Source organism: Dreissena polymorpha, chromosome 15 (assembly GCF_020536995.1).
Source record: "Dreissena polymorpha isolate Duluth1 chromosome 15, UMN_Dpol_1.0, whole genome shotgun sequence".
Classification (NCBI taxonomy): Eukaryota; Metazoa; Mollusca; class Bivalvia; order Myida; family Dreissenidae; genus Dreissena; species Dreissena polymorpha.
The window spans coordinates 3369640-3386625 of NC_068369.1; the positions used below are offsets into that span (position 1 = coordinate 3369640).

General features: G+C 36.1%; 2 protein-coding genes across 3 annotated transcripts in view; both read left to right on the forward strand.

The window, feature by feature from the left end:
- Positions 1 to 16986, forward strand: part of LOC127860781 (titin-like) — a 218787-nt gene that overhangs the window by 171040 nt on the left and 30761 nt on the right. The gene's annotated exons all lie outside the window — the stretch shown is intronic.
- Positions 1 to 16986, forward strand: part of LOC127860034 (hemicentin-1-like) — a 103050-nt gene that overhangs the window by 55303 nt on the left and 30761 nt on the right. For both annotated transcript variants that reach the window (XM_052397782.1, XM_052397784.1), the window contains exons 4-8: positions 269 to 565; positions 1141 to 1425; positions 1544 to 1828; positions 2048 to 2347; positions 9372 to 9695. In XM_052397782.1, coding sequence (XP_052253742.1) covers positions 269 to 565; positions 1141 to 1425; positions 1544 to 1828; positions 2048 to 2347; positions 9372 to 9695 — 1491 coding nt within the window. The remainder of the gene's footprint in view (positions 1 to 268; positions 566 to 1140; positions 1426 to 1543; positions 1829 to 2047; positions 2348 to 9371; positions 9696 to 16986) is intronic.

The window sequence follows — 16986 nt, forward strand, 5'->3', positions numbered from 1 at the left end:
ATGCATGCATACACGTGCATGCACACACTTGAGTATTGAGCACTTACCACATGATTTTACGTCCAAGTGTCTGATTGTCTTGCAATTTTCAAATAAATTACCTTCCTACAATAGTTTAGTTCCTTGGTTGTTGGGTAAGGGCAATAAGACCCATAGTCCTCTTGTTTTCTGGATAGTTAGTTTTGACATCTCAGTACACAGAGTATTTCATTATATAACAGATTACATGAATAAAATTTGATAAAAATACATTTAATGTTTTTTTCAGATCCACCACTAGACAGTCCAGGTATACAAGGGGTATCAGGTACCGAAGGGTACAAGATGATACGTAACTCAGGCACCCTACAAGAGCTCACATGCAGTGTCACTGGTGGTAATCCCCTAGCACAGTTGACATGGACCTGCTACAATGGGAACCAGACTGAATCAACACAGGATGACACGGTTACCAGAAGGGTCACATGGACTGCTGGAATGAACATAGACTCAGTGTGTAGATGCACTGCGTCACATACAAGCTCTACTTGGTCCAGGGAGGCGTCTATTGCTGTAACTTCACTATGTAGGGTGTTTTGTCATCTTTTATTAATACAAATATTTATAGCATGTGTGTAAGAATTTATTGGCTTTATATTTATTGTCCCCTACCGGTTTCACCGGAGGGGACTTATGGTTTTCGCTCTGTGCGTCCGTCTGTCCGTAAGTCTGTCACACTTTTCTGGATCCTGCGATAACTTTTAAAGCTCTTAATAGTTTTTCATGAAACTTGAAACATCATATAAGATGGATGGCAATATGGACATTATGCACGTCATTTCATTTTGTTCCTACGCCAAACATTATGGTTGCTATGGCAACAATAGACTACAAATACTGCTGAAAATGGTGGTTTTCTGGATCCTGCGATTATTTTTTAAGTTCTTAATATTGTTTCATGCAACTTGAAACATGGATAGATGGCAATATGGACATTATGCATGTCATTTCATTTTGTTCTTACATCAAAAATTCTGGTTGCTATGGCAACAAATATATTAAATAATTCTGAAAATGGTGCAATTTCTGACAATGGTGGAGCCGGTAGGGGACTTATATTGCTTGGCAATAGTCTTGTTTAATGTTTATGTATATTTTCAGACTCTCCATCTGATATCCAGTGCACTGTTGGTTCAGCCACATTGACATCTGGGACCATCCGTGTAATGCAAGGCAGAACCTTCTACATCGCATGTACTAGTACCGCTAAACCGACAGCACAGTACAAGTGGACCTTGCCAAATGGATTAACATACACAAACCCATCCATCTCAGTGTCCGGAGCTACCGGTACATACATTTTGTCGGTGTGGAATACCATGGTGCCTTCAGTGGGAAATGCTGTTAATGGCACTGCAAGTACTGCGTTCAATCTGGACATTTTAGGTATTTGCTTAAATCCTTTTCACGAACCGAGCCTTACGTATCTATATGTATACATGTGTATGCCTCCATGTAAAGTAAGCATCTTAAGTCTATGTATTGCTTGCCTATCTCTCCTCAGTTCAACCCTCTACACCTGCATTCTACTACGTGAATGGTGCCCAGCAAACTGTGATAAATACCAGTCAGTTGAAAGAGATCCAGGGGACAAGTTTTACATTGATCTGCAATGCTACTGGCAACCCACAGCCCACGTCCAGCTGGAGTGGTGGAGCCTCTAACACATGGGATATTACTGCAGTGAACAACATCAGCAATACATGTATAGCAAGAAACACATTGAACCCAACAGGCTATCAATCTGAGCCCCGACAGAGTGAGACTAAACTGGATGTTATAGTGCTCAGTAAGCATTTTGCACGTTCACAACTGTAAGAATCCGAATTTGAGAGAAACTAAAAGAAACTAACATTCTTTTTTTTTAAATCTATGCTCAATATACACAAACTTATTTAATATGAATGTACCATTATACTCTTCAAATGAGTATTTTATTGTTGCTATATTTATAGATACCAATACATTTAGTACATTTTGTCTGGCCAACCTTGAATGTGCATTTCAGCTCCACCTGGAGTTATTACCTGTTCAGTTGGTACAGCCAGATTTACAACCGGACCAGTCTATGTCATCAGAGGATCAACCTTCAGTATCAGCTGTGAGAGCACAAGTTACCCGCCTCCATACAAATACACATGGACATTGCCCAGTGGTTCAACTGAGTCTGGCTCCACATTCACTATGCAGAATATCCAGTCAGTAAACAACAATATATACAGGATTGAAGTGAACAACAGTATGGTGCCAACTGTTGGTGCAAGTAGAGATGGAACATACAGCTCATTGCTGAATGTTCACTTATTATGTGAGTTTAACAACTTTAATGCATCAGAGTAGCTTTCAATTTGGAACTGTTAAGTACTATACTAACTGATACAAGGGAAAAATAATGCATAATTTACAACTCCTTTACACAATTTCTTCTTTAATATATATGCATACTTACATACATGCATGTGTCTAGTTATAAATTATACTGATTAGAGGTCTGTTATGGTGAGGTCTTCAAGGTGATCCATACGTTTTAGACAGAAAATATGTATATAAGAAATAAGTGTCTTTCATTTTGAGTACTGTGAAACCATTGTTATTCGTCAGGCATTAATTTTCGTCTATTCTGTCAGTGGACCGAGTGACGAATTTAAGATTAAAACTAATAATTATGTCCAATGTTTAAACAAAATTAAGACTGAATTACCGTAGTTATGAAACATTAAAATCCAATGTAATCCACGCATACATTATTCGTCTGTTTTGTAGTCAAGATAAATCCGGTTTTTACACAAAGGGGTGCACATTACACAGTTTACTTAAAGTCACTATCACGCTCACCAATACATACAGCTACTGTATTATGCTATATAAAAACATTCGACAACAAGTAGTACCATACGATGGTTAATTACAATAGGAAGACCCTAAAAACAAGTAACATTGATGTAAAAACGTTATATTACAAGCATTCGGCAAGTTTTAAGCATCTAAATATCGTTCCACGATGTAATCTACTTTCGCTTTCGAGTCAGGATCGGATTCATTCGGGTTGCGTTCATTTGCATAATTTATACAAGCCATTTTCGCATTCGCTAAGTTCCAGTTACCCATTTCATTTTGATTTCACAGAATGATTATTCATGAGAGCTATGTCATGCTTCCGACGCTTACCGTATCCAATCTCGTGTTCGTCCGTAAATGTTCGGATATTTCACGGGAGATATAAATGGAATTATTTGTGGCCACAAAAAAATAAAAACGAGCATTTTGTATCTCGTTAAATCAATTCTACCAGACAACATCTAACGTTGAAATTTTGCTAAAAGGAACATTGATTTTTTTAAGTGTTAGCTTTATTTAACGAAATATTCAATATTTTTGAGCTTGATTGTTACTTAAACTGACACTTGGGATTGCTGTAAACCTCGGATGCAGTTAAGCTGTATCTAACCCGTTGACTTAGTTAAGGTAGAATAGTTATAATTAGCTCTATTTGTTAACAACTTTATTTCCCATTGTGTGCATTGTGTTTTTCAGCTAATCTGTTAATCATAACAATGAACTTGTTAATGGTATACAATAGTAAGGGCCCATAACTATCGCCTAATAACAAAAGACTATTTAATTGGCATGTGAAAATCAGGACTCCCGAGTGTCCTCCCTTTTCACAAGCATGATTTATTATCCCCGCTGAAAAATTTCGCAGGGGATATAGTAATTGGTCCTGTCTGTCCGTCTATGCGTCCGTCCAAAACATTGTCCGGTGCATAACTATAAATCTACTGAAGGGATTTTCTTGAAACTTGAAATATAAACAGATGGCAAGTAGGAGAAGTGCAGTGACTGAAACCATAACTCTATCTACCTTAGTTTTTGAATAATCTTTATTTATTTATTTCAAAGTAATTTTTTGTCCGCAGCATAACTCTAAATGTACTGAAGGGATTTACTTGAAACTTGAAATATAAACAGATGGCAAGTAGGAGAAGTGCAGTGACTAAGAACCATAACTCTATCTACCTTAGTTTTTGAATTATCTCCCTTTATTAAATTTCAAAGTAAATTTTTGTCCGAAGCATAACCCTAAATCTACTGAAGGGATTTATTTGAAACTGGAAATATAAACAGATGGCAACTAGAAGAAGTGCAGTGAACATGAACCATAACTCTTTCGGCCGTAGTTTATTAATTATCTTACTTTATTATTTTTTTATTATTATTTTTTATTTATATCTTATTTATTTAGACTTTTATTATTTTAATTTAATTTCATGGTAAATATTATAGCTTTTCAGGTGCCATGTTTTATAAATATTATTCTACTCTCTTAAACAAATGTTGTCATACAAGCGAACACAATTTGGCGGGGATTTGGCACTACTGTGACAAGCTCTTGTTGCGAACATGTATTACAAACAAATCGCATATTGACTGACGCATTTTTATGCGCCCATTTTATTTAAACAGGACGTAATATAGTTTCACCCTTGGCTGGCGTGGGCTGGCGGCGTGCGGGGGCGTCCACAGCATAGTACGCTCTCTAACTCAAATAGTTTTCAATCCGATCTTCACCAATCTTGGTCACACGTTGTATCTAGACAATATCTAGGTCAAGTTCGACTATGGTAATGCCGGGTCAAAAACTAGGTCACGGGGTTACTTAGTGCATTTCAAGGATTTAGCATGTTGTCCGCTCTCTATATGAAGTAGTTTTCATCCGATCTTCACCAAACTTGGTCAGAAGTTGTATCTAGACAAAATATATATGTCAAGTTCGAATATGGGTCATGCTTGGTCAAAAACTAGATCACGGGGTCACTTAGTGCATTTCAAGGGTTTAGCATGGTGTCCCCTCTCTAATTGAAGTAGTTTATATCCAATCATCACCAAAAGTTGGTCAAAAAGTCTGTCTAAATGATATATACAGTACAGCCAAGGCGGAACAAACATATTTCGCGATCCGCGGCGGCAAGGCGAAACGAGTCGATGCCGCGTCAGCTTTTGAAGCCGCATAAGTATGCGGCAGCAAGTCAAATTTTGCCGCGAAGCTTGGCATATGTCCACCGCGGCATGTCGAGGCAAGCCTCGATCCGCGACATGACGCCGAGTCGATGCGTACATGTGTCAAAAAATAAACAATCTTTTTTGAATGATTAGTTGTTAAAAAAAATTAAAAGAACATTTATAATAATACGTCAAATCATAATATTTAATGTGCGCAGATTCAAAATAAAATAGATAACAAAGTTAATAAAAAAGCGTGCTGTTGTGTTTTTGTGAGTGCATTCTCATTTATAAACAAATTGTTGTAATCCTGAAAATTTAACAAAAATCGAAGTCATCAAAATACAACACACGTTATTTAATCTTCTTCCGACTTACGCTGTCCTTGTAACACTGCTTGAAAAAAACAGCCTTACACTGAAAATGAAATACAAATATGTTACTACATGAACATTTAAACACATAAACGCTACATTGTGTGTATATAGAAGCGGTAACCATTATATTTTGCAAATATCTAATTAAAGGCCTCGTTAAGAATAAATATCGATATATTTACAGATGTGATATTATATAAATATTCTGTAAAGCATGATATAAAAATCATATACGCTTATTAAAGTAAATTATTATGGGCACATTTAACTGTTGAATTGAGCTGAAAAGAATTAACGGATCAAAATAGTTTGTTGAAATATGGTTATTGACCAATTATCTGCAACACATCTTGCTACCACTTGTTTATTTTTTTTTTATTACAGTAACTATTTTACATGACTCATCCAGTCCTCTAAGAAAAAAGGATCCGTAAAACAAAATAGTGTGTTTGTTTCATATGAACGAATCTGCACTAAACCTAGATTAACATCGTAAATCGAAGAATTTCTGTCGTCAGTTGTCAAAGTACGGTTTATATTCAAATGCATTATTTTCCTCTTTCCGGGATATTGTTTTAGTATGTTGATGCTGCATTAACAAATATAAGTGTATATTAGTGAAAACACAAACAATAAACAACGGTTGCGATAGGCACTTATAAAATGTACGATGCCCATGATATCACTTTATAACATGAAACTAATAACTATGAAAGTGGCATAAATCTAGGTTTCTATGCTACACAAATGAACATGTAGATGTATATCTATTCACTTGATCTGCCGCGTATGTATGCGGCGGATTCACTCCGCGAAAGTACGCGAAGTTGATACAGGCTTGGCGGCGTTGCGCGGAACGATGCCGAGTGCCGCGGCGATTCGCCGCGTGAACACACGATTCGGCCGCCGCGTTCTAATAATCTTGCCGTGGCGTAGCCGCGGATAATGTTTGTTCCGCCTTGGCTGTACTGTAGGTCCAGTATAAATATGGGTCATGCCGGGTCAAAAACTTGGTCACAAGGTCACTTAGTGCATTTCAAGCATTAAGCATGGTGTCCGCTCTCTAATTGAAGTTGTTGTTATCCTATCTTCACCAAATTTGGTCAGAAGTTGTGTCTAGATGATATGTAGGTCAAGTTCGAATATGGGTCATGGTAAAGTTATCAAGTTGTCTAAAACCTTCAAACGGGCGTATCTTGTGACAATTTGGCACTCTTGGTTTTTAAATCAGAAATTGGCGATTGAAAGTTCTGACGAAATAGTCATTTTTTTAAACTCTTTCCCACTCAGAAGCAAAGTGAAAATGGCTATGTGCAAACAGCATAAAACCAGAACAGCCTGTGAGTAACTCGCAGTCTGTTCAGGTTTTATGCTGTTTGCTACTCATCAGTATCTTAGGGTTGAAAATGAAGCCTTCAAAACTTGAATATATTTAGAAAGGACTTAAATTTAGTTTGATTTTCTAAAGGACTTCAAATGTGTCAAAGTGCTTATCTTAGTGGTAAAGGGTTTAAAGACAAAACTTTATGCTGACGAAAATAAATGTTTTTACAGTATGTTTTTTTAGCTCACCTGAGCACAAAGTGCCCACGGGGAGCTTAAAGGATATCATGATGTCTGTTGTCCATAAGTGCATTCATTCATGCGTGTGAATAAACTTCTTCTCCTGAAGTGCTGGGCAGATTTTAACGAAACTTCAAAGTTGTTCAAATGTTTCCATTTTATTGAATATTAAAGTTAGCAGTGGAAACTTAAAAAATCTTCCGAGCAAAGCTCAGTGGTTTAATATTTGGCTTGTTACATGGCCCTTTACAAAGTGTGTTCAAATAATGCCCCTGGAGTGAAAATTGGAACCACATTCGGGTTCACTTGTTTTCCTTATAAGTAATTTTAGTGAAACTTTTACAATCTTCTTAAGACCCCGATGTTTGATATTTGGTATGTAACATCCATTGGTGGTTCTCTAAAAGGTTAGTTCAAATAATGCATAAAGAGGTGCAAAATATGTAACTTGTGTTACTTATCTATATTCTATGAAAATCTCTAAAACAGCATAGCCCAGAGGTTGGTCTTTGGTGTATGGTCTTCCTCAATCAAGTTTGTTCAAATGATGCCTCTCTGGTTAAAATTGGCCCCACCCTGGGAATGACTTGTTTCTCTGATGTATATATAGAGAAAACTTCAAAAATGTTCTTTGAAATCACAAGGAGTATACCATATCATATGATGGTCCACTACCATGTTCTGTTTTATTCATGTCCCATGAGTTCAAATTGACACCGCCCTGGAGGTCTCATAAGCATATAGGTTTGTTTTTCAAATGTGTAAATAGAAAATTCTAAAAAAACTATTTTCCTAAACCATAAGGCCCCAATGTATGGTATTTGTCATGTAATATCGTATGGTGATCATCTACTAAGTTTATTCAAATCATGTCCAAATTACGCCCCTTGTAATAAAAAACTTGCAGTTCTTTTTTGTCTTTTTAGCTCACCTGCGCACTACGTGCTCATGGTGAGCTTTTGGAATCGACTTTTGTTCGTCGTCAGTCTTCCGTCATCCGTCATCTACATTTTGCCTTGTTAACAATCTAGAGGCAACATTTATTGTCTGATCTTCATGAAATTTTGTTAGAAGATTCGTCTTAATGATATCTTGGACTACTTTGAAAATGGTCATGGTTGCTTGAAAAGCATGGCCACCAGGGGGCGGGGCATTTTTCCTAATATGGCTATATATGGCTATAGTAAAACCTTGTTAACACTCTAGAGGCCACATTTATTGTCGAATTTTGATGAAACTTGTTCAGAAGATTTTGCCCAATGATATCTTGGAAATGTTTGAAAATGGTTCCAGTTGTTTGAAAAACATGACCACTAGGGGGCGGGGCATTTTTCCTTATATGGCTTTTTATGGCTATAGTAAAACCTTGTTAGCACTCTAGAGACCACATCTATTGTCTGATCTTTATGAAATTTGGTCAGAAGATTTGTCCTAATTATATCTTGGATGAGTTTGAAAATGGTTCCGGTTGGTTGAAAAACATGGCTGCCATTTGGCAGGGCATTTTTCCTTAAATGGCTATAGTAAAACCTTGTTAACACCCTAAAGGCCAAATTTATGGTCATGAAACTTGGTCAGAACATAAGTCCCAATAGCATATTGAATAAACTCAAAAATGATTCTGGTTTGTTCAAAAACATGGCTATCAGGGGGCAGGGCATTTTTCGTTATATGGCTATATATATGGCTATAGTAAAACCTTGAGGCCACATTTATTGTCCTATCTTCATGAAACTTGGTCAGAAGATTTGTCCCAATGATATCTTGCAAGAGTTTGAAAATGGTTTTGGTTGGATGAAAAAAATGATATCTTGAATGAGTTTGAAAATGGTTCTGGTTGCTTGAAAAAGATGGCCACATCTAAGTGGGGCATTTTTCCTTATATGGCTATATATTACTTTAGTAAAACATTGTTAACACTCTAGAGGCCACATTTATTGTCTGATCTTAATGAAATTTGGTCAAAAGATTTGTCGCAATGATATCTTGGAGGGGTTCGAAAATGGTTCCTGTTGGTTGAAAAACATGGCAGCGGCGTGTTTACTTATATCTTCTTAAAAATTGTCAGCATCATGGTTGTTATAAGTACTGCATATGTAGTCCAAATAAATTAGTTATTTTATAACAAGTGAGTACATAATATAGGTATGCTAATACTTTTCATTAATTTTAGTAATTGGGTAATTTTTAATCATATAAAAGTTTGCATCAATTATTGGTATAAGTTGCCCAACCTTGATGGTCATTGAATGCTCCCTATGCATAAATTATTACAAGAAATCTAGGTTGAACGGTCAAAATTGAGCTAAGACAGCTTTGGCTAAGCATGGTGTTATATATTTGTATAGGTTTCTTCAATACTCAGTAAATTCATATTGACTTGTATTTCAGATGCTCCAACTATTCAACCAAAGATATATACACAAGGGATCGATACACCATCAGTTAATAATGACAGCTATATATCAGCGGTCGAGAACGATAGTTTCAGTGTGTACTACGATATTGACAATGGAAATCCAAATGCCACCACATTAGGTTGGACAAGGAAAAGTACAACTAGTGTTATTTCTGTCAGTAAGGTGTTGTCATTCAATAGAATACAGCGCATTGCGGCCGGTATCTATACATTTACTGCCTCCAATTTAATGATGCCTACAGGACATAACGAGCAAAAAGGAGAAGCCATGAGAACAGTTTACATCAACGTCAAATGTGAGTACACTGGATTTAACTTTAAAGAGTTTAAACTTAAAAATTATCTCTGTGGGACTTATACTTTCAACCAACTGAAAAATCAGGCAGTAGATCATGGCCACCAAACAAAATAATGAGTAAACAAAGATACAAAAGAAAGTGTAGATCTATGAATATGTGAATCATCATTGCCTTATTAAGCAAACCTAAGCAAAGGATGCTAAATTCGAGTTTTTGGTAACACAGTTTGTCCCCTATTTGTCATTCATGTTGGGTTATCCCTCATTACTATTTACCTTATGAACACTCAATCATCTTTAAACTTGCTGAGATCATTTTGTTTTAATGATATATCAAACAAGTTCAAAAATTGTTATGGTCTATTAAAAAACATCATGCTACCAAGGAGTGAGACAGTTTTCCTACTTATCACACTTATCACAACTGAGCACAATGATCTCATTTTAAGCTATTGTGGTTTCAAGATTTCTCGATGATTTTAGTGAACGTTCTCAGGAATGATCCTTGGATGACTTCCTTTAATAGTTGTTAAAATCATTCCTCTTTGCAGCATATGTTGGTCCTCTTTGCAGCATATGTTGGTCACCAGAGCTTAACAATACATGGCTCCTTTTGCCTAACCCAATTGTCTTTTAAAATGCAAGAAAAATGGGTAAAAAGTCTTTCAATTCGAGAAAACAAGTGGCACAACAGTTTTTCTATACTTTTTCAGTCAACAAATGGCAAGCGACTTGACCAGAAACAATTAAGTGCACGTTTGTGCACATCTCATTCATGCATACACAATAAAACATTCCGAAGCTGTAGCCCATAGCCCCTAACCCCCCTCCCCCCTTGTAGAGTCCAGTAGGCAGAAATGAATGTATTATCCAATCAAAGTATTTGCAAAAAAAAAAATCTATTAATTATTTTTTATTTGAAAACGACAAAACACGGCAAAGTTGTAATATTCGGAATGTGTAGTGGCCCTCTTCCAAGCTTGTTCAAAGTATTCACTTGCGGGAACAAGTTTTCTTGAAGTGTCTATAGTGATTTTTTTTTTAATATTCTCTTCTGAGACTTCAAGGCCCAAAGTATTGTTATATAATATTTTAAATCATAATGATGTTTTTTGCCAGTCATGCCCTTGGGGTTAAAATTTTCATGCCAAGAGGGTAAATAATTTCCCTTGTATGTATAAAGTGAAAACGTTTTTTTTTTGTTTTTAATGCCCCCTTTCAAAGAAGAGGGAGTATATTGTTTTGCTGGATGTCAGTCGTTCCGTCTGTCGGTAGACCAGTTAGTTTCTGATTAATAACTTGTGAACAGATTGACCAATTTGCTTGATACTTCCCATGTGCATTGGCCTTTGCCAGTTGATGACCCCTATTGAAAATTGGGTCACTAGGTCAAAGGTCAAGGACACTCACACCAGGAGAGAAAATTGTTTCCAATCAATAACTAATGAAGGGAGCGACCAATTGGCTTGATACTTCCCATGTCCATTGTGGCGTTGGACTGTAGATGGCCCCTATTGAAATTGGGGTCACTAGGTCAAAGGTCAATAAGTTGTCAACTGACTCACCAATCGCCTTGATACTTACAAAGTGCACTGGTCTTTGACAGAAGATGACCCCTATTGAGATTTGGGGTCACTAGGTCAATGGTCACTGTCACAATAAGTGTGAAAATCGTTTCCAATCAATAACTTGTCAACGAATTATCCAATTTTCTTGGTACTTCACATGTGAATAGGCCTTGGACAGTAGATGACCCCTATTGAAATTTTGGTTACTAGTTCAAAGGTTAAGGTCACTGTGACATTTAGTGTCATCAAAGGATTCAGTGAGGGGCTTCATACTTTGCAGATGCATTGACCTTGAACAGTAGATAATCCCTAATGAAATTTAGCTTAAAATGATCAAAGTCAATATGATAAGATTAACTCATGTGGTCAGTTTTGTTGCAAAAAAGCCTGTGTCAAGGCCATGTTTCGGGCTATTTTTAACAGTGGAACATATATTTGCATATAAACATTTTAATGATGAGTGTACATTGTTACATGTATTGCCTTTAACAACAGATATAATGTTGCACGTTTTAAGTACAAAATGTTCCACATCTTAAGTAAGAAATTGTTTTTTTATTCTATCACTATTCATTTAAACAACTGTTATTGGGCATTATCTTAGATATCTTTTGTTTATGTGAAGGTTGCAGGTGGCTGTTAGGCATCCATCTTGTGTAGTCTGTATACACAAATATTCTTCAAACAACATCTCCTCCTAATTTGCTTGGCAGATTTTGATTAAACCTTAGAGGAATGATTTTTTTGTGACCCTCTTTCAGATGTAGAACACCAGAGCTCAAAATTGATTTTAACAGTTGAAACTTAAAAATCTCTGCAACCTCTGGGCAAAGAGGTTAAATATTTTGTATGTAAGATGGTAGAGTGGTTCTCGACTGCCTTTTCACCAGTTGTAATGTGATTTGCATATACTTATTGAGCTAAATAACTTAAAAGAACATCTCTGGATTACATGGCCCAGACGTGGCGTATAACTTAAAATTGTGGTCTTCTATTAATTAGGACTTTTTCTCACAATTTTGGTCAGTGATCTTTACCCATCTAATTTGAAACTTTAGTGTTTATTTAATTTCAATCAGGAAAAGGCATTAGTGTTTGACTAAACATTTGAATATTTATCAATAAAATTCACATAAACAAGAAAATTGTTTAAATGCAAAATAATTGGTCAGAACATTTAGTTATGAAATAATGGACCAAGTTCAAAACTTGGTCACGCAGAGTCAAAAACTAGATAACTAGACCAAAATAAAGAAAAAAGCTTGGGAGCACTTTAGAAGTAATATTTTTGTAAACGTTTGATGAAACTTGCTTCGAATTGTTTTTGTAAAATTATGATTTCTGGTCTGTGTTTGCAAACGGTTCTGGTCTGTTGAAAAACATGGCGTCCATTGAGTGGGGCATTTTTGCTGGCTATTAAGTAGGTTTTTGTCCAATTTCATGAAACTTACCCAGAAGTCTAATATTATCCATTTTCCATTGGCTTGCCAATTTACTTACTAACCACAAATCGAAAATACAGTCGGAATGGTTAACTGTAAAATTGCGATAAATTTCCCGGATGTAGTAGGATGTTGGCAGACGAAAAAGATGAGATAATTAACGTCAAATTTTCTAATTCTTACAGTTTATCACTTAGAAACTTTTTTTCAAAGATTTTCTTCTGATAATGTTTCTAGCACATTTTTAGTGCATTTCTCTACGACTATTTTTAATTAAAAAAAATGTTCTTAGAAAATAAAACAAATATTGTTCTTTAAAATATTATATTATTGGCAAAAGTGTTTAACGTTTACTATACAGAGGGGGTAATAACATGATAGTCAAGATGGCGACGTCTATGCCTAGGCAGGTTTTACGTCGTTTTATACCCTTTATAATTTTTATTAATTTTTTAAATGCCACTCACTTTCAAGCCATATCAGCAAGAAAGAAACAAGTGTTTATTTCGTATTACTATTCACTCTATATCTCGACATTGCTTGGTGCGAAATTTCTTAGCAGGGTGACCTAATTACACCAAATTTTCACTTAGAAAATTTGTGAGGAAATATGCGGAGAGTAAGGTCGAGATATAAAGTGCATTTTAATACGAAATAAACGCCAATTAATTTTTTACTGATATGGCTGGAAATTGACTGTCATTTAACAAAAGCAATGAAGGATATAAGACGACGTGGCGCAGTGGTAGCGCATCCGCTTATCGATCGAAACATTACGAGTTCGAATACCGGCGTCATACTTTTTTTCAATTTTTTTTCTTACTACAAAAATTAGTAAAGTCTATTAAAAAATATTGAAGATTTGTAAACAATCATATCTAATGAAATTTGAAAAAATGCCAGTTTCCAATAACAATTCCCTTAAAACGTGGATAGGAACGAGGTTTTTATTAAATTATTGTAGTTCCACTTATTTCATATATGACATAATTACAATAAATATGTTCCTAAACATGTGTTGCTATTTATTTGCTATTTTTTGCATACTCAGTCATGTGGGTTTTTTTACAAAGTGAATCTCCTCGTATTTGATTTTGAGATAACATTTTCAATGTATTTATTAATGGGGTAGATACATTTAATAGTTTTAATAGATAAATAATTGTCTTGTTTCATGCAGAAGACTGTTTTTCGTTAATTAAGTTATTAAATTAAAAACAAATGTTTAAGTAATGTCGTGTTCTTGTTTCACTTTATAGTTTCTTACCTACCGCATGAAATGTTTGTTATTAAGTGCACATATATTAGACCACATAATAGTGTTTGTAGATACAAATTTTAAATACGTGATATCACATCATCTGTGTCCTCACATGGCTTGATATTAATGCATTTCCTTGTCATCAAAAACATATGGTATGTTTATATTTGATCGAGACGTAGTTTTCTTATCACACATTCAAATAACACTGTTACATCAGTGTCATGCAAAAAATGGTGTTATTGCATATGGGGCCAGCATAGCTCAATGGCAGCCTGGTCGCTCTAAAAAAGCAAGCAAAGTTTCATGGTATCTGCTGAGTATCCTTTTCAGTATGCATATCCTAAAAAGACTGCATAGATGTGCAGGCTGGACTGGAGCTATACTAGCAGCTTATTGCATAAGACATATTTTTGCATGACACAGGTCTTTACAAATCTGATTACTTCTTGTTAATGGAATACAAACATGATTCTTTCTGATACAAAATTGAAGACACTCTGTGTAATTTGTTGCAAACTGGCAAATGCAGCCAATATGGCGTGCAGGAAAGATTTTCAGACACACTGATCGTGTACGGTACACGTGTGGCTAGATAATTAATGATTTCTTTTCTATCATAGACACTATACTATTTTGGTATTTTTTTCTCACAAAACTTGACATTTACTGATAGATTTTCATTCATTTCTTTCCCTTAAATTTATGTTATTATACCCCCATAATACTGGTAATGGGGGCTATATAGGAGTCACTTTGTCGGTCTGTCTGTCGGTCTGTCTGTCTGTCTGTTTGTCCCAAAAATTTCATCCAAGCTTTACCAAACTTGGTCAGAAGATGTATCTAGATGATGTCTAGGTCAAACTTTATTATTGGTCATGCCGTGTCAAAAACTAGGTCACGGGGTCACTTTAAAGTGCATTTTAAACAGAAAGTTTGTCCGGTCCATAACTATATCATTTATTGTTAGATTTAAAAATGACTTGGTACTGGTACATTTGTTCACCATCATAGGACGGTGTGTCGCGTGAAAGAAGTACGTCAATATCTCAACGGTCAAGGTCACACTTTGAGTTCAAAGGTAAAATGCTTGTCCGGGCCATAACTTTGTCATTTATTGTGAGATTTTAAAATCATTTGTTCACCATCATTGGACGGTGTGTGGCGCGAAAAAATTTACGTCAATATCTCCAAGGTCAAGGTCACACTTTGAGTTTAAAGGTAAAACATGGCCATAAATTAGCTTGTCCGGGCCATAACTATGTTGTTCATTGTGAGATTCTTAAATCATTTAACTCATTTATTCACCATTATTGGACGGTGTGTCGTGCAAAAGAATTATGTCAATATCTCAAAGGTCAATGTCACACTTCGAGTTCAAAGGTCAAAAATGGCCATAAATGAGCTTGTCCGGGCCATAGCTATGTCGTTAATTGTGAGATTTTGAAATCATTTGGCACATTTGTTCACCATCATTGGACGGTGTGTCGCGCGAAAGAATTACGTCAATATGTCCAAGGTCAAGGTCACACTTTGAGTTCAAAGGTCATAACTGGCCATGAATGAGCTTGTCCGGGCCATAACTATGTCGTTCATGATGAGATTTTAAAATCATATGGCACATTTGTTCACCATCATTGGGCGGTGTGTCGCACGAAAGAATTACGTAGATATCTCCAAGGTCACACTTTGAGCTCAAAGGTCAAAAATGGCCATACATGAGCTTGTCCGGGAAATAACTATGTCGTTCATTGTGAGATTTTAAAATCATTTGGCACATTTGTTCACCATCATTGGACGGTGTGTTGGCGAAAGATTTACGTCAATATCTCCAAGGTCAAGGTCACACTGAGTTCAAAGGTCGAAAATGGCCATAAATGAGCTTGTCCGAATATAACTATGTTGTTCATTGTGAGATTTTAAAATCATTTGTTCACCATCATTGAAGGGTGTGTCACACGAAAGAATTATGTCGATATCTTCAAGGTCAAGGTCACACTTTGAGTTCAAAGGTCAAAAATGGCCATACAAAATCTTGTATGGGCCATAACTATGTCTTTCATTGTGAGATTTTAAAATGACTCTGTACATTTATTTTGTTCACAGTCATTTGATGGCGTGTCATGTGAAAGAATTCAAGAGTTCGAATGTCAAAATGGCATTGATAATGGCATAATAATTCTTAAAAATTGCCATGAATTAGCTTTTCTTGTTTTGTGAAGACAGAATGCAAAATAGTCTGTGTCAATGCAGTATGTGGGGGTATACGTCACGTCTGTGACAAAGCTCTAGTTTGATATATTGGAAGCAATACTGTGTTGTCAACAAAAGGCGTTTATTTTTTTGTACATTCCTTCTTCCTCTGATGATTTACTGACTCAACACTGACCCTGAAAGTCTTGGGTATGGAATTTACCAGAAATGCGTAATTGTAGTAGTCCACATGTCGCTACACTGAACCTATACTACAAAGACGCCTTGATGTTGCCAAAGTTCCGTGGGATTATGCTTAAATCAGCCAATGAAATATTCAAATGTAGTCATTCGAGTCTATTTGCTTTACGTAAAGGTGCCTTAAAGTGAAATCAGGGTTAAACAGCCATGCCGAAAAAAGACTTAAAATGTAGCAAATAGACTCTTAATTATACCCCCACAAACGAAGTTTAGGGGGGTATATAGGAGTGAGCTTGTCTGTATTTCTGTCTGTTTGTCTGTCTGTCTGTCTGTCTGTCTGTCTGTCGGTCAGTCGGTCGGTTGGTCCGTATTAAGTATCCGCTCTCTAATTAATCCCCGCCATAGGCGGAGGGATATTGTTTTGGCGTTGTCCGTCCGTCTTTCCGTCCGTACGTCCGGCACTTTTGTGTCCGGTGCCATATCTTGGAAGTGCTTTGGCGGATTTCATTGAAACTTGGTTGGTATGAATATATATATGGATAAGAGGATGATGCACGCCAAATGGCATTGTACACCATCAGTTAATAACGGAGTAACGGCCCTTTGTATCTTGAAAAAAATGCT